The sequence below is a fragment of the Ailuropoda melanoleuca genome, chromosome 17 (genome assembly GCF_002007445.2).
Source record: "Ailuropoda melanoleuca isolate Jingjing chromosome 17, ASM200744v2, whole genome shotgun sequence".
NCBI classification, from domain to species: domain Eukaryota; kingdom Metazoa; phylum Chordata; class Mammalia; order Carnivora; family Ursidae; genus Ailuropoda; species Ailuropoda melanoleuca.
The window spans coordinates 6,095,143-6,119,571 of record NC_048234.1 but is presented as its reverse complement, the minus strand read 5'-3'; the positions used below and the strand labels follow the sequence as shown (position 1 = coordinate 6,119,571).

Below are 24,429 nucleotides of genomic sequence, written 5' to 3'. Positions count from 1 at the left end.
GTTAGGAAATTATAGTAGTTATAGTTACTTTCAGTACTCTTTTCCTTTAACCTTTATAATACAGTTAAGTGCTTAACACATCCTTGTATTATAGAATTAAAGTTTTCTGAATTTCTTTACCTTTACCAATGTGTTACATGGGGGTTTTTAAGTTTTCACGTTACTAATTCACTTCTTTTCATTTTAGCTTGAAGAACTCCTTTCGCATTTCTTATAAGGAAAATCTAAGGTAATATACTCTTTACACCTTTGCTTTCTGGGAATGCCTTTATTGTTTCTTTGCTTCTGAAAGATAACTTTGTCAGAGTATTCTATGCTAGATTATATTTTTCTTCTAACACTTTGAACTTGTTGTCTCACTCTCTCTGGCCTTGTGTTGTTCCCGCTGAGAAATCTGATGGTAGGTTGAGGCTTGCTTTACCATTCTCTTCGTGTCTTTGATTTTTGACAGTTTCATTAAAATGTGTTTTGGAGAAGATGAGATTGTTTTGATATGAATAATTAGGCGATCTATAATTTCATGAGCTTAGAGGTCCAATTTTGTCTCTAGGCTTGGGAAGTTTTCAGCCACTATTTATTTTTATTTATCTATTTTTAAAAGATTTTTATTTATTTCTTTATGAGAAACAGGAGAGAGAGAGGCAGAGGCAGAGGGAGAAGCAGGCTCCCTGAGGAGTAGGGAGCCTGATGTGGGATTCAGTCCCAGGATCCCAGGATCACGACCTGAGCTGAAGGCAGACGCTTAGCAGACTGAGCCACCCAGGCACCCAGCCACTATTTCTTTAAATAAACTTTTTGCCCACTTCTCCCACTCCTCCTTCTAGAACTCCAATGATTCTGGTATTGTTTCTTTTGATGGTATCTCATAGATTACATAGACTCTGCTCTTCTTCATTCTTTTCTCTCATCCTCCTATGATTCAGTTATTTCAAAGTTCTGCCCTCTAACCCACTGATTCTGTCTTCTACTTGATGTTGTCTGTTGTTGATGCTTTCTATTCTATTCTTCATTTTATTTACTGAATTCTTTAGTTCCAGAATTTGTTTGGTTCTTTTTTAATGATTTCTATCTCTTACATTTCTTTTTTAGTTTGTGTATTGTTTTCCTGATTTTATTTATCTGTTGGTGTTTTCTTGTAGGTCGTGGAGTTTCCTCTGAACAACTATACAACTATTTTGAATTCTTTATTGGTTAGATAGCAGGTATATATATACATTTACATAATTTATTTTTAACTAATCTGTCCACCCAAGGTGGGGCTTGAACTCATGACCCGGAGATCAAGAGTTGCATGCTCTCTACTGACTGAGTCAGCCAGGCTCCCCACCAGGACTTTATTTTTTGTGTTTGGTTATTGCATTATTAGTATCAACTTTCGGCGATATTATATTTTCTTGATTCTTCATGTTCTTTGGAGGGTTGTTTTTTTTTTAAACAAGCTTTAGTTCACTTAATTTTTCTTGTATAAAACTATGGTGATGGTCACAGCTGGAGCCTGGGTCCTCTGCATGGAGTCTGGAGTGGGTCTTCACAAGATGGTCAGTGAATCCCCTATAGGGAGACTTGGTGAACACTGTCTCCTTACAGAGGTCAGGGGTGAGACAGCTGTAGGTCTTGGAGATGGCATCAAAAGTAGCCCTGGCAAAGTCCCCCAGGGTGGCAGTGCAGCCCCTGGCTGAGGTGTTGCAGTCATCAATATGGGCCATTATCAGGAGCTTCTTGGGCATGGAGCAGAGACAATGCCAGTGTCTCTAGGGGCAGGGATGAGACACACCAGCACAGAGCCACAGTGTCCAGTCACCTTGCATGGGACAGTGTGTGGCTTGCCAATCTTCTTCCCCTAGTAGTCTCATGACACCAGGAGGATGTAAAGCTTGGCCAGGGTGATGTCCCCACAGATGGCAGTGCCTACCTCCCTGGAGCACTTGACACCAAGAGCAACATGTCCATCATAATCTCCGATGGCAACAAATGCCTTAAACCTGATCCACTAGCCAGCATAGGTCTGCTTTCAAAATCTCATCCTTGAGAGATGCTCCCAGGAAGAAGTCAATGATCTCAGATTCCTTGATGGTCAGGGAGAAGAGAGAGATATCCTCCAGACACTTGATCTTCATGTCCTTGACCAGGTGACCCAGCTTGGTGATGGGATCCACTCCTTGTCCTTGGCCTTGCCTCCATGAGCTCGGTGGCTGCGGCCCAGCCCCAATCATGGCTGGCCAGGATGCCGCTGCCGAAGCCTCTGCGCAAGCCCCTATGGCCTTCCATTCCAGGGACCCCGAGCCTCCGGGCCCCCTTCCACAGCAACAGTGTCATCTGCCATTTGTGTTCTCTCAGAGAAGAAGTTCTTTGGAACTATTGCTCCTTGCACATTTGAGGTAGCACTCATCTATAATTTTTACTAGCTGCCTTCAGGTGAGAATAATTTTGTTGGTCCTGCTTATATTTGGGATTTCCTGTGACTTTGTACAGTGACACCTGCTCCACACTTCCTGCTTCCTTTTGTGGCATGATTCTTAAGCTTGTATGTCTTCTCTCAATCTTGCATCTCAGCAGGCTGGCTGCTGGAAACTTCTTTTTGGTTTTCCTGAAGGTGGTGCTATAGAGCAAGATTGTGGTTTTGTCCCTTGCTCACACACCCTGGCTTGTTTCCTGCATGGACTTCCTGTCTTGCCGAGCTTTCTCTTACAGCCATTCTCAGAAGCTGGCACAAGCAGCTGGCCCCAGAGTGGGCAGAGGTGTGGGTCTGGCACTCAGGGCATCAGGGGTGCCTTCAACCAGTTGGGAAGAATCCTTGGGTTTTCCAGCAGGTTTCCCCAGCAGCTTATGCGTAGACTTCCTGCTGAAGCCTAGAATGCAGCCAGCAGGACACACATTGGTTTATTGCCCTCCGATATTCTTACCTGCCTGGCTCTTGATCTGTCTCCTCCTAGCCCTCATTTTTACAATCTGGGTACTGTGGGGGAGAGATGCCTTTCTTTAGCATTGTTCCACAGAGCTGGTGAAGTGGGCATTCGCTCACTGCTCTCTCTTCCCCCCTGTGGGGGGCCCCTGGCCGCCACTTTTTTCACACTATACTGCTAAGGTGGTGGGGGGTAATACTTGCAAAGTTTCTCTTACTTGTTTGAATGCATTCAAGTTCTTATGGTTGCTCCCCTGGAGTATTGGAATTTCTCTAGAAACCTGGAATTCTACAAAATCTCGCTCGTCCGTGGATATCTGCCCAATTCAGTGTTTCACAGGTGATGCGGCTGAAAGCGTTGAATAGCTTCCTAGTTACACAGCCCATTCCTGGATCTGTCTGCCTGTTACCTGATGCACAAGGGGTGAGACTCCTCCTGGGCCCCTGGCCTATGGGGCTACATCCCACAGCTCCCACACAGGCACTTTTGTCATAAGTACCAAATTTTTGACGTTAATAGGGGACAAAACAAGGGACATCTTGTACCACCACGATCTCACAAGACAATATTATTAATTATAGTCACCAAGATGAATATTTGATCTCCAGCACTTACTTATCTTAAACTGAAACTGTACCTTTTGACCAACATTTCACTATTTCTCACTCCCCCTCCCCTGTCAACCACCATTCTAACCTCTGCTTCTATATGTTATTTTAGATTCTACGTATAAGTGAGATCATGCAGTATTTGTTTTACTATGTCTGGATTATTCCACTTGGCGTAATATCTCCTAGGTTCATCTATGCTGTTACAATTGTCAGGATTTCCCTTTATTTTAAGGCTGTATAATATTCCACTGTACATGTATATCACATTTTCTTCCTTCATTTATTCACTAGGTTGTTTCTATACCTTATTTACCATGAATAATTCTGCAATGAGCCTAGGATTGGAGATATTTCTTCAAGGTAATGATCTTATTTTCTTTGGATATGTACTCAAAAGTCGAATTGATGAATCATATGGTAGTTATATTTTTAGTTTTTTGAGGAAGCTTCATACTGTTTTCTTTTTTTTAAGTTTTTATTTAAATTCCAGTTAGTTAACATACAGTGTAATATTAGTTTCAGGTATAGAATTTAGTGATTGAACAGTTCTGTACACACTTCTATACGCACAACAGGTGCACTCCTTAATCCCCATCACCTATTTAACCCATCCCCCCACCCACTTACCCTCTTGTGACCTTGAGTTTGTCCTCTATAGTTCAGAGCCCATTTTAAAAAAACTTTTTAGTGTTTTCTACAGTGCCTTTACTAAGTTGGAGTCCCACCCGCTGCACAAGGATTCTCTTTTCTCCACAGCCTAGATAACGTGTGTTATCCTTTGTAATTTCTATAGTAGCCATCTGAATAGTTGTGATTTCTCATTATGATTTTTCTTTGTATTTTGATGATTAGTGATGTTTAACATCTTTTTGTTTACCTGTTTACCATTCATATGTCTTTTTTTGGTATGAGGGTGATGCTGGCCTCATAAAATAAGTTTGGAAGTGTTCTCTGTTCTGTTTTGGGGAAAAGTTTAAGAAAACTTGGTGCAAATTGTCCTTTGAATGTTTGGTAGTGTTCACCCAGGATTTTCCTTTTTGGGAGGTTTTTGATTACAGAATCCATCTCCTTCATTACTGATCTATTCAGGCTTTCCATTTCTTCTTGATGCAGTCTTGGTAGATTGTGTGCTTCTAGAAATTTATTATTTTATTCTAGGTCATCCATTTTGGGGGCTTATAATTGTTCACAATTGTGTATTATAATCTTTTTTTAAATTTCTGAGCCTTCCATTATAAGGTATCAGCTTTCATTTCTGATTTTACTTATTTGCATCTTTTGTCTTTTTTTCTTAGTTAATATATTATTTTTATTCTCTATTTGATTTATTCCTGCTATAATATTTATTATTTCCTTTCTTTCTCATAACTTGGGGTTTAGTTCTTTTTCTAGTATCATTAACTATAAAGTTTTTGTTTATTTGAGATCTTCTTTTTAAATATAGAACTTTATATATATACATATGCATACATATTTACATATATATGTGTGTGTATATATATATATTATTGCTATGAACTTAGAACTGTTTTTGCTGCATCTCATAAGTTTTGGCATGTTTTCTGTCTCAGTCCATTTGGGCAGCTGTAACAAAATGCCACAGACTGGGTAAGTTATAAACCACACATTTACTTCTCACACTTCTGACTGTTAGAAGTCTGAGGGCAGGGTACAAGCATGGTTGATTGATGGCCCTTTTCTGGCTGCAGACTTCTTGTTCTGTCCTCACTTCTTGTTGTGTCCTCCACCTCACATGGTGGAAAGGGCTGGGGAGCTCTGTGGGTTCTCTTTTATGAGGACCCTAATCTTATTTGTGGAGGTTCCACCCTCATGAGCGAACATCTTCCCACATCTCCACCTCTTAATATCAACAGGTTGTGGGGACAGGACTTCAACATATGCATTGTGGAGGAACACATTGGCTAAAATAGAAAATAAATTCAAAATGGATGAAAGACCTAAATGTGAGACAGGAAACCATTAAAAACCTGGAGGAGAACCCAGGCAGAAATCTCTTTGACCTGAGCCATAGCAACTTACTAGACACAGCTCCAGATGCAAGGGAAATAAAAGCAAAAATGAACTATTGAGTCTTCATGAAGATAAAAGGCTTCTTCACAGTGAAGGAAACAATCTACAAAACTAAAAGGCAACCTATAGAATGGAAGAAGATATTTGTAAATGACATATCTGATAAAGGAAAATCAAAAGAGGATAAAAATATCTCTAGGGAAATGAAAATGAAAACAATGCTATGGTCTGCATGTTTGTGTCTCCTCCTCACCCCCCCAAAATTCTAATGTTGGAGAGTTAATGCCCTAGTACCTTAGTGATTACACTAGGAGTTGGGACCTTTGGGGGTTTCAGTGATTCTAAGATTTTTTTGTTACGCTGTGTTGCTGAAACTTCTTAAGTGGACTTCTGAGCTCTCTCAGAGCTGTGTTTGTTTGTGGATAGCTGTCTGGTTGTTGATATTTGTGGGAGGACTGAATTTGGCTCTCCTACCCAGCCATCTTGGTGACATCAGTTGTCTTTGCCTTGCCAATTTGGATTAATTAGGTGTTTTTACTGTTGGTATTCAAGTTATTTATGTATACTGGATATGAGATATGTATTATATTGCAAATATTTTCTCCAAGTCTCTGGCTTGTATTTTCATTCTCTTAATGGGATCTTTTACTGAATGAAAGTTTTAATTTGGATAAAGCCCAATTTATTAATTTTTTATGGACCGTACTCTTGATGTTAAGTGTAGGAATTTTCTATATGATTTGTGATCCATTTGCATTTGAGTTTATGATCCGTAGCTTTTGCTTAAGCTGTGTGTGACTTAAATGGATTTTTTTTTTTTTACCAGTGGATGTTCAGTTGTTCCAACAACTATTGTTGAAAAGGCTACTTTTCCTCCATTGATTTGTTTTTGCATTTTTGTGAAAAATCAGACAGGCATGATTTGTATCAGTCTATCTTTGGGTTTTCTATTGTGCCCTATTGATCTCTGTGTTTATCCCTTCTCTCATAATTCCTAGATTTGGTTACTATACCGTTAATAAATCTTGATATCAGGTAGACTGATTCTTCCCTTTTTATTTTTCTTTTTTTTTTCAAAATTCTTTTGGTGTTTTGCCTTTCTAGTTTAAGGACTACATCCAAAGACAATGCTGAAAGAGTGAAGAGGAATGCCTCAAATTGGATAAAAATATTTGTATTATACATAACTGGCAAAGAGCTAATAGCCAGAACACATTAAAAAGTTCTACAAATGGGATGAGTGGGTGGCTCAGTCAGTTAAGCATCTGACTCTTGATTTTGGCTCAGGTTGTGATCTCAGGGTCATGGGATTGAGCCCCTGCATCAGGCTCCGTGCTTCAGCATGGACTCTGCTTGCGACTCTCTCTCCCTTTCCCTCTGACCCCCACATTCAGTCTTTAAAAAAATATTCTGCAAATAGATAAGGAAACAAAAAAGTAACAATCCAATAGAAGAATGGACAAAATACTTAAAAGAGGATGTACAAATAGTTGGTGAGTACAGGAGAAGGTGTCCTACTATTAGTAATCAGTGATATGATTGTGTTTAAAACACACTGAGGTGCCACTAACATGACTGAGGTCTAAAATTTAAGTCTTGGCAAGTTACACACTGGGAGAGCAGTGATTTATAACTAATGTCTATGGAATTTTCACTATGTGTGAGCATTGTGAGAAACATTTTATTGTATTATTTTATTTTTCTTTAAGATTTGTTTATTTATTTGAGAGAGCGGGGGCGGGGGCAGAAGGAGAGGGAGAGAAGGAAACTCAAGCAGCCTCCCCACTGAGTGTGGAGCCCCACATGGGGCTGGATCTCACCACCCTGAGATCATGACCTGAACCGAAACCAAGAGTTGTATGCTGATTGATTGAACAACACAGCTGCCCCTTGTGAGAAAAAGCTTACATGGAATTATCTTGTCATCTCATCATCACGCCAATCACTTGTTTATTAATGCTCCCATTTTACTGATAAAAAAAGGAAATCAAAATTATAAAGCTATTGAGAAGCAAAGTTGGAATTGAAACCCCGGTTGGTCCTTTTCTAAAGCTTTTACAGCAAAGCAACCAAAAATTATTGGCCAATTTAGCTGTTTCACGTCATTCTTCTCTTAAATACATTCCATCCTGAGCAAGTGGGCTTCTGTGACATTTTCCTCTCAACTAACCAGGTTTTCCAGGTAGAGGTATGACGTAATGTCGATTATTCTCTTTGTGAGTTGCTTCAAAATCTTCTTCTCTTCAGGAACACGTCAAGAAAAGGAAGTAAGTAGAAGCATTTATAGCTCATTATATTAACTGATATTAAAATCCCCCCTGAGACATCAATAGGAAACTTTGAACTTAGAGTTGATAAAAATACACTCTATACTTCAAACTGCATAGAAATCTCACATGGATAATAAAATTTCCCAAGACAATCTGTCTAATTGATCCGATTGAAATCTTTCTTTATGACATAATATCTTTAGATTATTACTCAAACAGTACAAACTCATTTAGAGGGGACTTTAAGGATAAGGAGATGTAAGCATAGAGCAGTGGATCTCAAACTTGACATGCATGGGCATCACCTAGCAGGTCTATTAAAATACAGATTGTTGGGCCCCGCTCAGAATTTCTGGTTCAGCAACTCTGAAATGCAGCTCAAGAATTTGGAATTTTATCAGTGAAGTTGCAGGCTACAAAATCAAAATACAGAAATCAGTTGCAGTTCTATATACTAACAATAAAATATCTTAAAAATAAATAAAACAACCTCATTTACAATAGCATTAACAATAATAAAATACTGAAAGATAAATGTAACCAAGAAGGTGAAAAACCTCTATACTGAAACCATAAGACTTTAATAAAAGAAATAGAAGAAGATACAAATAAATGAAAAGATACCCCCATGGTATCTTTCATGGTTCATGGACTGGAAGAATTAATACTGTTCAAATGTTCATACTACCAAAAACCATCCATAAATTCAATGCAGTCCCTATTGGAATTGTAATGGAATTTTGCACAAAGAGAACAAACAATCCTAAAATTTATATGGGAGCACAAAAGACCATGAATAGCCAAAGCAATCTTGATAAAGAGGAACAAAGCTGGAGGCATCACACTTCCTGATTGTAAACTATATTAATAAAAATGGTCTGGCACTGTCATAAAAATAGAAACATAGACCAATTGAATAGAATCAAGAGCCCAGACACAAACGTTTGCATACAAATTCAACTGATAGTTGAGAAGGGAGTAAAGAATATTCAGTGGGGGCAAAAAATAATTTTTTCAATACATGGTGTTGGGAAAATTGGGCAATCATCTGCAAAAGAGTGAAACTGGATCCCTAATTTACACCATTTAGAAAAACAATAGCTTAAAATGCATTAAAGACACAAAATGCAAGGCCAAACACTATAAAACTTATATGAGAAAACATAGGAAAAAGACTCCTTGATATTGGTCTTGACAATAATATTTTTGGAAATGACACTGACAGCACAAGGGGGCCTGGGTGGCTCAGTCGGTTGAGCATCTGCCTTCAGCTGAGGTCATGATCTCAGGGTCCTGGGATGGGGTCCTGCATTGGGCTCCCTGCTCAGTGAGGAGTCTGCTTCTCCCTCTCCCTTTGCCCCTCCTCCCGCTTGTGCTCGATCTCACTCTCTCTCTCTCTCTCTCGCAAATAAGTAAATAAAATCTTTTAAAATAAAAGAAAGCATAAGTAACAAAGGCAAAATCAACAAGTGGGACTACATCAAACTAAAAAGCCATTTCACAGCAAAAGGACAAATTGGCAAAATGAAAAAGCGATCTACAGAATGGAAAAAAAATATTTGCAAACCATATACCTGATAAGGGATTAATATCCAAAATATATAAGGAATTCATACAACTCAACAGCAACCCCCCCCCAAATACCCCTCTACTCCTCAAAAACCCAAAAAATAAACAAAAAGCCAAATAACCTGTTTAAAATATGCACGTAGGGGTGCCTGAGTGGCATCTGCCATCGGCCCAGGGCGTGATCCTGGTGTTCTGGGATGGAGCCCTGCATCAGGCTTCTCTGCTGGGAGCCTGCTTCTTCCACTTCCACTCCCCCTGCTTGTGTTCCCTCTCTCGCTGGCTGTCTCTCTCTCTGTCAAATAAATAAATAAAATCTTTAAAAAATAAATAGGGGCGCCTGGGTGGCTTAGTTGTTAAGCGTCTGCCTTCAGCTCAGGGCATAATCCCAGCAGTTTGGGATCAAGCCCCACATCAGGCTCCTCCACTGGGAGCCTGCTTCTTCCTCTCCCACTCCCCCTGCTTGTGTTCCCTCTCTCGCTGGCTGTCTCTATCTCTGTTAAATAAATAAAATCTTAAAAAAAAAAGGAAGGTGCTGTGACTACCACCCTCATAAATAAATAAATAAATAAATAAATAAATAAATAAATAAAATACACGCAGAGGGCCTGAACAGACATTTTTCCAAAGAAGACATTCAAATGGCCAACAGGTACATTGAAAGGTGCTCAGCATCACCAGTCATCTGGGAAACGCAAATCAAAATCACAATGAGATACCACCTCACATCTGTTAGAATGTCTAAAATCGCAGAGACAAGAGATAACAAGTGTTGGCAAGGACTTGGAGAAAAGGGAACCGTCGTGCACTGTTGGCAGGAATGCAAACTGGTTCAGTTACTACGGAAAACAGTGTACAGGTTTAAAAAAGATAAAAATAGAACTATGCTCCATTAATCCCACATTTGCGTGTATATCTAAAGAAATGAAATTACTAACTTGAAGAGAAATTGGCATGGTCGTGGTTATTTCGGCTTTATCCACAGTAGACAAGACATGGAAACAACCTAAGTGTCCATCAGTGGATGAACATATATAACATATATGAATATATATAATATATTATATATTATTTATTATATATTATATCCATTCCAATAATATTCCTTTATGTAATATATATGCAATGTTCCATTATTGCACGGCCATTAGAAAGAAGGAAATCCTGCCAATATTACAACATGAATGGACCTTGAGAACATGAAATAAATCAGGCAGAGAAAGACAAACAATGCATGATCTCATTATATGTGGAATCTAAAAAGCAACAACAACAAAAAGCCATACTCATAGAGGCATAGAAACAGCAAGGGGCTGGGGGTGGGGTAGGGGAAAAGGATATTGGCCAAAGGGTCCAAACTTCCAGTTAAAAGATGAGTAAGTTCTGGAGACTCTAATATAGACCACAATGACTATAGTTAACAGAACTGTATTATACTTTAACGATGCTAAGAGAGTAGGACTTAAATGTTCTTACCACACACATATACAAAAAGTTGATTATATGGGATGATGGAGGGACTAGTCAACCCCACTGTGTTCATCATTTCACAATGTATGTCAAATCATCACGATGTGCTCCTTAAAGTTACACAATGCTGTATGTCAGTTATAGCTCAATAAAGCTAGAAGAAACAAAGACCCATGCAATAGGGGGGAAAAAAAGAGTTTGGAATTCTAACAAATTCCCAGGTTAGCTGATGATGCTGATGCTACGATTACACTTCAGGAATTGCCGGCCTGGAGATTATAAGTGCTTGCCCATGTTTTGTGGCTTCCTACAAGCAGAGTCAGGGCCAAATGTAGGGGCCACGTTATCAGTCAGCTCTCTGACTGATTTTCTTTGTCTCATTATTGTTATTACTGTTCAAGGATCAGATAATTTTCTAAAATTCCTGTAAATTCTAAATATGCATAGGATTGTGCTTTCAAGAATTTTACATTCTGTAATAGAAATGTTAAGTACTTAATTTGCCAAGATCTCACATATATACCCAAACTAAAACAAATACACAAATACATGTATCTGAACACCAAGATGCAGACTTCACAGGAATTAAGAAGTTTCATGAGCAATTATAATACTATATCAAAATTGTTGGTGCCCAAAGTTAATCTATTTTATGTGAATCTGTCTATTTATAAGTAGATACAAGGAACTAACATAAGCCGAGAGTTGGGGACTTTTCTAGCGTGTTTGGGAGGTCTGCCCGGGGCAAGAAAAGGCAGCTTCGGCACCTGGTAAGACATATTCACGGTGACTGTGGACAGGAGAGGGGTAGATATCATTGGGTCATTTGAACTGGACTGGGTTGGCTGGATAGCAGCCTCACAATATGGAGCCATACACATAGAGGCTGTACTATACAGTGGCTGTAGAAGAAGAAATGAAGTTTCTCTCAGCATCTCAATATGGCAACGACCGACATGAGAGTTTCCTACATGTTTTCCCTTACTCCATTCTTCCCCATGTTGGAGGGTGCAGAATCAACTCTTTGGGGCTGCTTGTCTCCCTACTGTTTCACGGTTTTAATTTTGTGAGTCCAGGAGCAAATGAAGCCATTGATCTGCTTTTATTTTTACATGAAACCCAGAAATCAATTCTCTCCTCATGAAAACCTGAGTCCCTTGTTTGGGAACTTTCCATGATGCCTCCCCAAGGCCTTTATACATGNTCAATTCTCTCCTCATGAAAACCTGAGTCCCTTGTTTGGGAACTTTCCATGATGCCTCCCCAAGGCCTTTATACATGAGGGCCTGGGCCAACCTCTGGATGAGAACACCAGTCCCTAATGTCCTAGCTTTGTAAACAAACTGTTATCTGTCACCAAGCCCCCAGACTATTCCAAATTCCCAAGGGGACAGGATATTACATTTGCCTTTTCATCCCCTTGGTATGCACCAATAAAATGATGCTTATGTAAATTCTTAAAGCTCTTAGAAATGGTATGCTTCCCTTTCTCCCTGGGGGTCACCTGCCATCTCCTTAGCCCTAGGGTACCTGTATATATGTGTGTAACATAAAACATACTAGTTTGAAACGTGGCACTCTGCGGCTTCCCCCTTAGCTGCAGAGGAGATGCCCCCTCAGGCTGGTCTGCAGGGCTTCAGCCCATAGTCAGCTATTCAACCCTGCCATGCTACTTAAAGATTCATTACCACTTCTATGGGGCAGACCTTATTTCTGTGCTCAGTCCCTCATCAGAGTTTTCATTGGAATTTCTTCTGGAAGACCCAGAAACTAAAAGGGAGTAAAATTAGCTGCCTTCTCCCCAAGAAAACTCCTGGTTGATCTCTGGAATTGAAGTAAGGAGGGCTGACAGAATCTGGGAAAAACAAGAGTGAGGACATGGATAGGAGCTTTGTGGTAGTGATGAGTTTCACTTCTGTATCTTCGGTCCCTTGTATGTGGATATAGAATTGTCTTGTGTGCTAGTTCTATTAAGGTTTATATCTGTGAGGGCACCTGAATAAATTTTCTTAAAGCCACTTTGCACACTAACTCCAGTTTGGAACACAGTTACTGCATCCAAGTCAGAAATGATTGAATGCACCAAATCGGAACAAAATGGATCTATTACACATAGATAAGGAGAAAGTACATTCTCCTTGCTTCCCTATTCCTAGCTGGGCCAATCCAAAGCCATCCCCTGACCTTGATGCATACACATCAGATCATCCTTTCTGATTTCCCCAGTGAACAGAACACCTCCGTGTCACTCTGTTTTGGCACAGTGACCAATCAAGCATTGCAAAGCTTCCCCAGCAATGCTGAGAATGGTCACAAGCTTTTCTTCATAATGATGGATTTTAGTGTTAGGCCTTTATTGTTACCCTTATGTGCAGATCAGTGGAAGAAGCAGTAGGAAATGACCACTTTTAAAACAAGTTTAAAATAAGAACGGGGAGGGAAGAAGAGTGGGAACTTTTAGCTGATGGATAAGACTGGCATTATGGACCTCTCTAACACTGAGATCCCGACGCTTGGCCTGCCCACCTTGCAGGGATGCTCTGACAATGGCTCGGAACTATAGGTGCGGAAGCTTTGGGAAACATCTGACCTATTGTAAATGTGGAAAGAATGATGGCTTTTCGGATGTGCTGTGCACCTGAAACAAACAAAAAAACAGCTCTACTGCTTAGTATGAAGTCCCACTTGGTGGGCACGGAATATCATTCAGCAGGTTCTCCTCGGAGTGTTGGTGCAGAGTCTGTCAGAAATCAAGCCCAGCAAATCAATACAGCTTCAGACCTTTAGGCCAAAGCTGTCAAAATTGGTGCAGACTTGTAACGTCATGTGCTCTCGAAGCAACGACAGGTTTTGGAATAGCTCTATCCCTTTTCAGTCTCCATTTCCAGCAGCTCCGTTCCTTGCAATTTCATCTTTCAGACTAAGGCTATGAGCTAAAGCACATGAAAAAACAAGTACTGTAATTTATACTTGAGATACTTGTGGGGTGACACAGAGGACGGCCTCTGGATGTTGGCCATGAGAATGAGCATCGGGTCATCTTGCAGTGAAGGTACAGCATATTGAGAAATGTCACCTAGAATTAATATATTATAAAGAAATAAATGTGATAACTTGGCAATTTTGCTGAGTTAGGCCTTCAGTGATGCAAGTTGCTAAGCAATTTGTGTTGGGTCTCTCCTTCCACTCATGGGAACCCGTTGAGCGCTCTCCTCATGCAGTGAGGTCACGCCATCTTTGGTTCTTGGCTGGCTGCTTCTCATTCTCTGCCCCTTTCTGTGTCTTCATGGGGTTTACTGAGGGTCCTACACCTCGAGCAGTAATTGGGAACTGGCAGAATTTCTGAGTGCAGCCCCAGTGGGGTAGAATTAGTGAATTCTTCACGGTCAGGCTAGACAGGTGCTGACAGCAGCCACACAGAGACACACACCTCAGAATGTTTCTGTATTCTTATTCCCACAGCTTCCTTCTTGCATGTTGTACAAAGCAATTTCTGAAAGCCATCTCCATGGCTGATACAAGCCTAGTGAACTCTAGTGCTATAAGGCTGAACCCCAGCAAAGCGCTTGCCATGAGCTATGGGAAACATGTAGAGCTGAAAGTGTTCAGGGCTTGTGCTGATGCCACCAGTCCTGTAGGCCTGTGAGGTCTGGGTGGGGACATGAAAGGATCTAGCCGCCTTTCAGTGTGCACTAGGAAAAGCCAAGGCATGGAGAGAGAAACTGCATATCAGGACACACGTGTGTAGCTGTGCCTTTTACAGAGGCAGAAAACAGCCTATCATCTTGACTCTTTCTGATAGTGAGTGTCAAATGTTATTGTGTTTAATCTCAATAAAATTATGTGTTGTTAAGGAATTGTGTGACATGCATATCTGTGAACTCCTTGAATGTCATCCACGAATTTGGTTCTTTGTGTCTGTGCAAATACTACTTTCTCTTCCTGAAACATATTTTGATCAATCTGCCACATGTAAAATTCTTTTTTTTTTTTAATTTTATTTTATTATATTGTGTTAATCACCATACGGTACATCCCCAGATTCCGATGTAAAGTTTGATGCTTCATTAGTTGCGTATAACACCCAGTGCACCATGCAATACGTGCCCTCCCTACTACCCATCACCAGGCTATCCCCTTCCCCCACCCCCTCCCCTCTGAAGTCCTCAGTTTGCCTCTCACAGTCCATAGTCTCTCATGTTTCATTCCCCCCTCTGATTACCCCCCTTTTCTTTATCCCTTTCTTCCCCTACCGATCCTCCTAGTTCTTATGTTCCATAGATGAGAGAAATCATATGATAATTGTCTTTCTCTGCTTGACTTATTTCACTTAGCATTATCTCCTCCAGTGCCGTCCATGTTGCAGCAAATGTTGAGAATTCGTTCTTTCTGATAGCTGAGTAATATTCCATTGTATATATGGACCACAGCTTCTTAATCCAGTCATCTGTTGAAGGGCATCTCGGCTCCTTCCATGATTTGGCTATTGTGGACAATGCAGCTATGAACATTGGGGTGCATATGGCCCTTCTCTTTACTACGTCTGTATCTTTGGGGTAAACACCCAGTAGTGCAATGGCTGGGTCATAGGGTAGTTCAATTTTTAACTTTTTAAGGGACCTCCACACTGTTTTCCAGAGTGGCTGTACCAACTTGCATTCCCACCAACAATGTAGGAGGGATCCCCTTTCTCCACATCCTCTCCAACAATTGTTGTTTCTTGCCTTGTCTATCTTTGCCATTCTAACTGGCGTAAGGTGGTATCTCAGTGTGGTTTTGATTTGAATTTCCCTGATGGCTAATGATTTTGAACATTTTTTCATGTGTCTGTTAGCCATTTGTATGTCTTCATTGGAAAAGTGTCTGTTCATATCTTCTGCCCATTTTATGATTTGTTTATTTGTTTCTCGTGTATTGAGTTTGAGAAGTTCTTTGTAGATCTTGGATACCAGTCCTTTATCTGTGGTGTCCTTTGCAAATATATTCTCCCATTCCGTGGGCTGTCTCTTAGTTTTTTTGACTGTTTCCTTGGCTGTGCAGAAGCTCTTTATCCTGATAAAGTCCCATAAGTTCATTTTATCTTTTATTTCTCTTGCCTTTGGAGATGTGTCGTGAAAAAGGTTGCTCTGGCCGATGTCATAGAAGTTGTTGCCTATGTTCTCCTCTAGAATTTTGATGGATTCCTGTCTCACATTGAGGTCTTTCATCCATTTGGAGTTTATTTTTGTGTATGGTGTGAGAGAGTGGTCAAGTTTCATTCTTTTGCATGTAGCTGTCCAATTTTCCCAGCACCATTTATTGAAGAGACTGTCTTTTTTCCACCGGATGTTTTTTCCTGCTTTATCAAAGATTAGTTGCCCAAAGAGCCGAGGGTCCATTTCTGGGTTCTCTATTCTGTTCCATTGGTCGATGTGTCTGTTTTTGTGCCAGTACCATGCTGTCTTTGTGATCACAGCTTTGTAGTACAGCTCGAAATCCGGCATTGTGATGCCCCCAGCTTTGTTTTTCCTTTTCAACAGTTCCTTGGAGATTCGGGGCCTTTTCTGGTTCCATACAAATTTAAGGACTATTTGTTCCAGTTCTTTGAAAAATGTCCTCGGTATTTTGATCGGGATAGCATTGAAAGTGTAGATTGCTCTGGGTAGTATGGACATTTTAACTATGTTAATTCTTCCAATCCATGAGCATGGAATATTTTTCCATCTTTTTATGTCTTCCTCAATATCTTTCAAAAGTGATCTATAGTTTCTAGCATATAGGTCCTTTACGTCTCTGGTTAAGTTAATTCCAAGGTAACGCATGGTTTTTGGTGTTATTGTAAATGGGATGGATTCCCTAATTTCTCTTTCTTCAGTCTCGTTATTCGTGTATAGAAATGCAACTGATTTCTGGGCATTGATTTTGTATCCTGCCACCTTACTGAATTGTTCTATAACTTCTAATAGTTTGGGAGTGGATTCCTTTGGGTTTTCCATATAGAGTATCATGTCATCTGCAAAGAGAGACAGTTTGACTTCTTCTTTGCCGATTTGGATACCTTTGATCCCTTTTTGTCTTCTGATTGCTGTTGCAAGGACTTCTAGTACTATGTTGAATAATAGTGGCGAGAGTGGGCATCCTTGTCGTGTTCCTGATCTTAAGGGAAAGGCTTCCAGCTTTTCCCCATTGAGAATAATGCTTGCAGTAGGCTTTTCATAGATGGCTTTTATGAGATTGAGAAATGTACCCTCTATTCCTACACTCTGAAGGGTTTTAATCAGGAAAGGATGCTGTATTTTGTCAAATGCTTTTTCTGCATCAATTGAGAGGATCATATGGTTCTTGAGTCTTTTCTTGTTGATATGATGTATCACATTGATTGATTTGCGAGTGTTGAACCATGCTTGCATCCCAGGTATGAATCCCACTTGGTCATGATGGATAATCCTTTTAATGTACTGTTGGATTCTATTAGCAAGGATCTTGTTGAGGATTTTGGCATCCATATTCATTAGAGAAATCGGTCTGTAATTCTCCTTTTTGAGGGGGTCTTTGCCTGGTTTGGGGATCAAGGTAATATTAGCCTCATAGAATGAGTTTGGTAGCTTTCCTTCTGTTTCTATTTTTTGAAATAGCTTTAGGAGAATAGGTATTATTTCTTCTTTGAATGTTTGGTAGAATTCCCCAGGAAAACCGTCTGGGCCTGGAGTTTTATTATTTGGAAGGTTGTTTATCACTGACTCAATTTCTTCATAGTTAATTGGCCTATTTAAGAAATCTATTTCTTCCTGTTTCAGTCTTGGTAGTTTATAGGTTTCCAGGAAGGCCTCCATCTCTTCCAGATTGTTTAGTTTTTTGGCATATAGCTGTTGATAAAAGTTTCTAATAATCCTTGCAATTTCAATGGTGCTGGTCGTGACCTCTCCCTTTTCAGTCATAATTTTAATAATCTCAGTCCTTTCTCTTTGTTTTTGGACAAGTTTTGCCAGTGGTCTATCAATTTTATGGATTCTCTCAAAGAACCAGCTTCTAGTCCTGTTGATCTGCTCTACTGTGGTTCTGGTCTCTAATTCATTGATTTCTGCTCTAATCTTGGTCAACTCCTTCCTTGTCAGTGGGTTAGGCCTGTCCCTCTGTTGCTGTTCCAGTTTCTTGAGGTGAGAATATAGAAACTGCATTTTAGATTTTTCTATTCTTTTGAGTGAGGCTTGGATGGCTATGTATTTCCCCCTTAGGACTGCCTTTGCAGTATCCCATAGGTTTTGGACCGTTGTGTATTCATTCTCGTTGGTCTCCATAAATTGTTTAATTTGTTTTTTGATTTCCTGGTTTATCGAGTCATTCTTGAGCAGGATGGTTCTTAGCCTCCAAGTGTTTGAGTTTCTTCCAGGTTTTTCCTTGTGGTTGAGTTCCAATTTCAGAGCGTTGTGGTCTGAGAATATGCAGGGGATAATTTCAATCTTTTGGTATTGGCTGAGACCTGTTTTGTGTCCCAGAGCATGATCTATTCTTGAGAATGTTCCATGGGCATTTGAATAGAATGAGTATTCTTTGGTTCTGGGGTGTAGTGTTCTATATATATCTATGAGGTCCAACTCGTCGAGTATGGCATTCAAAGCCTTTGATTCTTTGCTTAGTTTTTGCCAGGGTGTTCTGTCTATTTCTGATAGTGGGGTGTTGAGGTCCCCTACTATTACTGTGTTCTTATCTATATGTCTCTTTATTTTGGTTAAGAGTTGGCTTGTGTATCTTGCTGCTCCCCTGTTGGGGGCATATATATTAATAATTGTCATATCCACTTGTTGAATACTTCCTTTAAGAATAATATAGTGCCCTTCTGTATCTCTCTCTATGGCCTCTAGTTTAAAATCCAGTCTATCTGATATGAGAATTGCTACTCCAGCTTTCTTTTGAGGTCCATTTGCGTGGAAGATGGTACTCCATCCCCTTACTCTAAGTCTGAATGCATCTTTGGGTTCAAAATGAGTCTCTTGTAGACAGCAAATGGATGGGTCATGTCTTTTTATCCAATCTGCAACCCTGTGGCGTTTTATGGGAGAGTTTAAGCCATTTAGATTGATAGAGATTATTGACAGATATGATTTTAATGATGCCATTTCTCTTTAAAGTCTTTGTATCGGTTGTGACTTGCTGCTCTGTATCACTCTTGGGGCCTTTTTACCTTTATAGAGCCCCCCTTAATATCTCCTGTAGGGCTGGTTTCGTGGTTACGAAATTGGTTAATGATTGGCGATTTTGGAACGTCTTTATTTCTCCATCAATTCTGAATGACAGCTTTGCTGGATAAAGGATCCTTGGCTGCATGTTTTTCTCTGAAAGAGCTTTAAAAATGCCCCCCCAAGCCTTTCTCTCATTCCAGGTCTCTGTAGACAGGTCTGACGTAATCCTGATACCTTTGCCTTGGTACGTGAGAAATTTCTTTGCCCTGGCCGCTTTCAATACTGTATCCTTGGATCTAATATTTGCGAATTGCACTATGACATGCCGTGGCGTAGGTTTGTCCTGGTTGAGCTTGGATGGGGTCCTCTCTGCCTCTTGGACACGAATGCTTGTTTCCCTTGCTAGATTAGGGAAGTTTTCAGCTACAATTTGTTCAAATATCTCTTCTAGACCTCTGTTTTTCTCCACCCCTTCAGGGATGCCGATGATTCTGACATTGGATCGTTTCATAGAGTCAGTAATCTCCCGTAATCTACATTCGTGGGCGTGGATTTTTTTAAGACCAGCTTCTATTTTCGTTTTTTCTTCTACTAACCCATCCTCCAATTCGCTAACGCGTTCCTCTGCCTCGGTGACCCTGGCCGTCAGAGCCTCTAGTTTTGACTGTATTTGGCCCATAGAATTTTTAATTTCTGTCAGATTCGCTCTCATTTCTGCCCTTAGGGATTCTATATTCTCAGCAACGCTTTCTCTGATGCTTTTTTCAAGTTTACTCATCATCTTGACCATTGTTGCTCTGAATTCCATTTCTGATAATTGGGATACATCCATATGTATTAATTCTGTGGCCGAGGCCAATTCTGTGGCAGAGGCCACAGACTCATTATCTTTTCTTTGCTGGGGGGGACTTCTCCTTCTCGTCATTCTGATGAAGAGAGATTGCAGGGTTGTCCAGAGCCCAAGTGTTGACTGGGACCCAGGCCGTGCGCCCTTGTTTTATAGAGATCTTAGGGATGTGGGCTTCTTCCTTAAAGAGTTTATTTATTTATTTGAGAGAGAGAGAGACAGTCAGCAAGAAAGGGAACCCAAGCAGAGGAGTGGGAGAGGAAGAAGCAGGTTCCCGGTGGAGAAGCCCGATGAGGGACTCCTTTCCGGAACGTTGTAAACACACCCTAATCCGAAGACAGGTGCTTGGTGACTGCGCCACTCAGGCGCTCCGGGTTGTGGGCTTCTTGATTTTTCAGCCTGCCTTCTGGGGGAGGGGCCTGCCTGCCGGTACTCAGAAAACCCTGTTTGGGTAGAGTCTCTGTGTCCCTTGCGAGGGGGGATGGGGATGGGCACCCTGTGAGCCGGTATTTCCGGGCTTTTGTTCTCTGGCGGCTTTCCCTGGCGGTTTGCTATGCCTCTTCTGAGAGAGCAGCAGCGGCTGAAATTCAGCCTCTGTCTCAGAACAGAGGGATCGCGGATCGTTCTCCACTGATGTTCTGGCCACTTTAACTCTGTTTCTGTTGGTGCTGCTCAACCCTGCAGCATCCCGGGCTGTGCGCCCCACACCCGGCGTCCCAGCCCTCACTTCCAGGGCCGGCACGTCTCTGTCCTTTGTGTTTCCAACCCCGCCCGCCGCCAGCCGCCCCGCGCGGGCTCCCGGAGCTCCCCGTCTCAGTCTGGTGTCTCACGGGTGCTGACCGCGAGTCCGCCTGCTCCCCCGTGCAGGTGGCCCTCCAGCCGCCAGCCGCCCCGCGGACGCTCCCGGAGCTCCCGGTCTCAGCCTCGATCCAGTGAGCACACCGGAGCTCCGGAGCTCCGTGAGATGCTTGGTGGTGCACGCTCCCGGCTCACGGACTCAGTCTGCCGTTTCCAGAGTGCGGGTCCGCGGTCCGCCCGCTCCCCGGTGCAGGTGGCCCGCCAGCCGCCCTGCGCGCGCGCTCCTGGAGCTCGCGTTCTAAGTCTGTTGTCTCGCGGGTGCCGTCCGCGAGTCCGCCTGCTCCCCCGTGCAGGTGGCCCGCCAACCGCCAGCCGTCCCGCGTGCGCTCCCGGAGCTCCCTTCTCAGCCTGCTGTCTCAAGCGTGCGGGTCCGCGGTCTGTCCGCTCCCCCTTGCAGGTGGCTACCGCTTCCCGGCGCCCTGACACGGCGGCTCCCTCCCCCTTCTGTTTAGCTTCCGATATCTGTGCGCGGTTTCACGGCTCCCCGCTTCGTACCTCGATACTCAGCGCTGGAGATGTTCATTTGTAGAGATCCAGATGTATCTTCCTGCGTCTCAGGCTGATTCCGTGGATATTCCTGCTGGTCTGGTACCTATCCAGCTCAACTCAGGGGACCGGCTGAAAAAGGTGTCCCCTACTCCTCCGCCATCTTAACCTCCCCCCCACATGTAAAATTCTTACTTGTTATTTGGAAAACAACCAAAAAAACCACAAACAAACCTAAAACCAAAAACCAAAACCAAAACAAAAAAACCAAGCCACCTCTCAGGTACAGCAGTGTCCCTGAACTTAAACTCTTTTATAGGGGCTTCTCTGATCAATTGGGAATAATTTGCAACATACTTAGCTTTTTATTGCCCCCTTTACATCCTTGTTCCTCAGAGTGTAGATCAGGGGGTTCACACTAGGAGTGATGATGGTGTAGAAGAGGGTGAGGAACTTGCCTTGGTCTTGGGAGTAGCTNTCTGATCAATTGGGAATAATTTGCAACATACTCAGCTCTTCATTGCCCCCTTTTCCTTCCTCCCTTCTTCCTCATTATTTACAATTATTACAAAGGAGGGTTAACTTCTGAGTTAACTCATCCTCTTCCCTCCAGGAGAATCAGACACACTGCTTTGCATACAATAGGTATCAATAAGTGTATGCTAATAAAGTGTGGAAGAGCAGATGACTCTCTAAACTTCAGAGTCAGTGCACAGAAATTGGAGAGTTCTGGGTACAGTCTTCATTTGCTGTCTTATTCAATACTTGCTTGTGTGTTTCCATAACAGCTGGTGGAGACTATGGGAAGAGACAATGACAGCTATCAACAAGCATTCATCTTGCTGGGCTTTTCTGATCGCCCTCTATTAGAGATAATTCTCTTTGCTTTTATCTTGGTCTTCTACATCCTGACTCTTGTGGGCAACACTGCCATCATGTTGTTGTCAATCATGGATGCCAAGCTCCACACACCCATGTACTTCTTTCTTAGGAACCTTTCTTTCTTGGACCTCTGCTTTACAACGAGCATTGTCCCCCAGCTGCTATGGAACCTTTGGGGTCCAGAGAAGACCATCTCCTACCATGGCTGTGTGGCCCAGCTCTATATCTACATGGTGTTGGGCTCAACTGAGTGTGTTCTCCTGGCTGTCATGTCCTATGACCGCTACGTGGCCGTCTGCCGTCCTCTGCACTACACTGTGGTCATGCACCCACGTCTCTGCCTGCAGTTGGTGACTGTATCCTGGTTCTGTGGCTTTCTAAACTCCTTTGTCATGTGTCCCCAGACAATGCAACTCTCCCGATGTGGACGCCACACAGTGGACCACTTCCTGTGTGAGATGCCCGCTCTTATTGCAATGTCCTGTGAAGATACCATGTTGGTGGAAGCATTTGCCTTTGCCTTGGGTGTCGCCCTTCTCCTGGTGCCCCTCTCCCTGATCCTCATCTCCTATGGCATGATTGCTGCTGCTGTGCTGAGGATCAAGTCAGCCGCAGGGCGCAAGAAAGCATTCAACACCTGCTCTTCCCACCTAACGGTGGTCTCCCTTTTCTATGGGACCATCATCTATATGTACCTGCAGCCAGCCAATAGCTACTCCCAAGACCAAGGCAAGTTCCTCACCCTCTTCTACACCATCGTCACTCCCAGTGTGAACCCCCTGATCTACACTCTGAGGAACAAGGATGTAAAGGGGGCAATGAAGAGGCTCCTGAGGGGAGAGAAGGGGGCCAGGGAAGCCTGAGTGAGAAGAATGCTGTAATAGATGATGTTCTGGAGTCCTTCTCTTAGACATGTATATGACGATGTGGAGAGCAAACTTTCACAGTAGAGTGAACACAGCTGGGTGTGATGATTTTGAGTGTGACCTCATCCCCAGCTCTCTGGATGTGAAGTGGTTTTCTTCAGTTTAAAGGCATCTACTTTAGGAAATTTCTTCTCTACTTGCCTTTTATCCATCTTTGGGCTTCATGCACAACTTCAGGGGACCAGTAGCACTAATTCAAAGCACATAGTCTTCAGATTAAGTCATGAGATGTCAAATAAAAATGAGACAACACCAGGGGCCTCCTCTTGAAACTCCTTTATTTATGACTATGGTGGTTTTTCAGAGGTGGGCAAAACATCAGTCAAATCATAGGACTCCGCCTAGATAGGTTGTTTCTTCTTAAGTGAGGAGTTTCTTGTTTTTATTTTCTGTTATTTGGCTTTTTGAGTTTTTATTTTAGTTCCAGTTAGTTAACATACAGTGTAGTATTAGTTTCATGTGTACAATGTAGTGGTTCAACACTTCCACATGTAGTGGTTCAACACACCTGTGCTCATCACAACAGATGCACTCCTTAATCCCCACTTCCTATTCCACACATCTCCCCACCTCCCCACTGGTACCCATCAGTTTGTTCTCAATAGTTAAGAGTTTGTTTCTTGGTTTGCTGCCCCTTCTCTCTGTCCCTTTTTCTCTTTCTCTTTCTCCCTTTGCTCATTTGTCTGTCTTTCTTTCTTTCTTTCTTTCTTCTTCTTTTTTTCTTAAAGAGTTTATTTATTCGAGGGAGAGGGAGTGCATGAGAAGCAGGAGGGTTAGAGAGAGGGGGAGAAGCAGACTCCCTGCTGAGTGGGGAGCCAGAAGTCTCTTGTGATTTTAGGTTCCCTGCAGTTAAATTTTGAACTCTTTGGTAGCCAAATGTGGTCTTTCTTTATGATTACAAAAGAACATTTAAAAAGGTGATTTCTATCCAAATTAAAAATGCACAAGCCCTTTGACCCAGAAATTCTGCCACTAGGTAGTTACCTGTGGATATTTATAAATATACCCCTCTGGCACACCTGGGTGGCTCAGTTGGTTAAGGTCAGGCTCTTGGTTTTGGTTCAGATCATGATCTCATGGGTCATGGGATCAAGCCCCAAGTCGAGTTGGGCTCTGTGCTCAGCAGGGAGTCTGCTCAGAGGGTCTCTCCCTCTGCCCCTCCCTCCACCCATGCACGAGCACACACACTCTTTCTAAAATAAATGAATAAACCTTAAAAAAGAACATTTAGGGGTGCTTGGGTGGCTTAGTTGGTTAAGGTTCTGACTTGTGATTTTGGCTCAGGTCATGATGTTAAAGTTATTAGCCCTGCATTGGGCTCCACACTCAGTGGGGAATCTGCTTGAGATTCTCTCCCTCTCCCTCTACCCTCACTCATGCTCACTTTCTCTCTAAAATAAATAAATAAATATTTTTTTTT

General features: G+C 42.0%; 2 protein-coding genes and 1 pseudogene across 2 annotated transcripts in view; 1 reads left to right on the top strand and 2 right to left on the bottom strand.

Moving 5' to 3' along the window:
* The window catches only part of DNAH9 (dynein axonemal heavy chain 9), a 1,064,222-nt gene that overhangs the window by 486,944 nt on the left and 552,849 nt on the right, over positions 1-24,429 (bottom strand). The window lies entirely within an intron of this gene.
* On the bottom strand, positions 1,451-9,180 carry LOC100472068 (annotated as a pseudogene).
* LOC100471318 (putative olfactory receptor 2W6) lies at positions 21,999-22,946 on the top strand. The gene has a single exon (XM_002930755.3). It carries the CDS (start codon positions 22,002-22,004, stop codon positions 22,944-22,946), a length of 945 nt encoding a protein of 314 aa, XP_002930801.1. The 5' UTR covers positions 21,999-22,001.

Coding starts and splice junctions, on each gene's coding strand:
- LOC100471318 (XM_002930755.3), top strand. CDS start 22,002: ATGGGAAGAGACAATGACAGCTATCAACAAGCATTCATCTTGCTGGGC.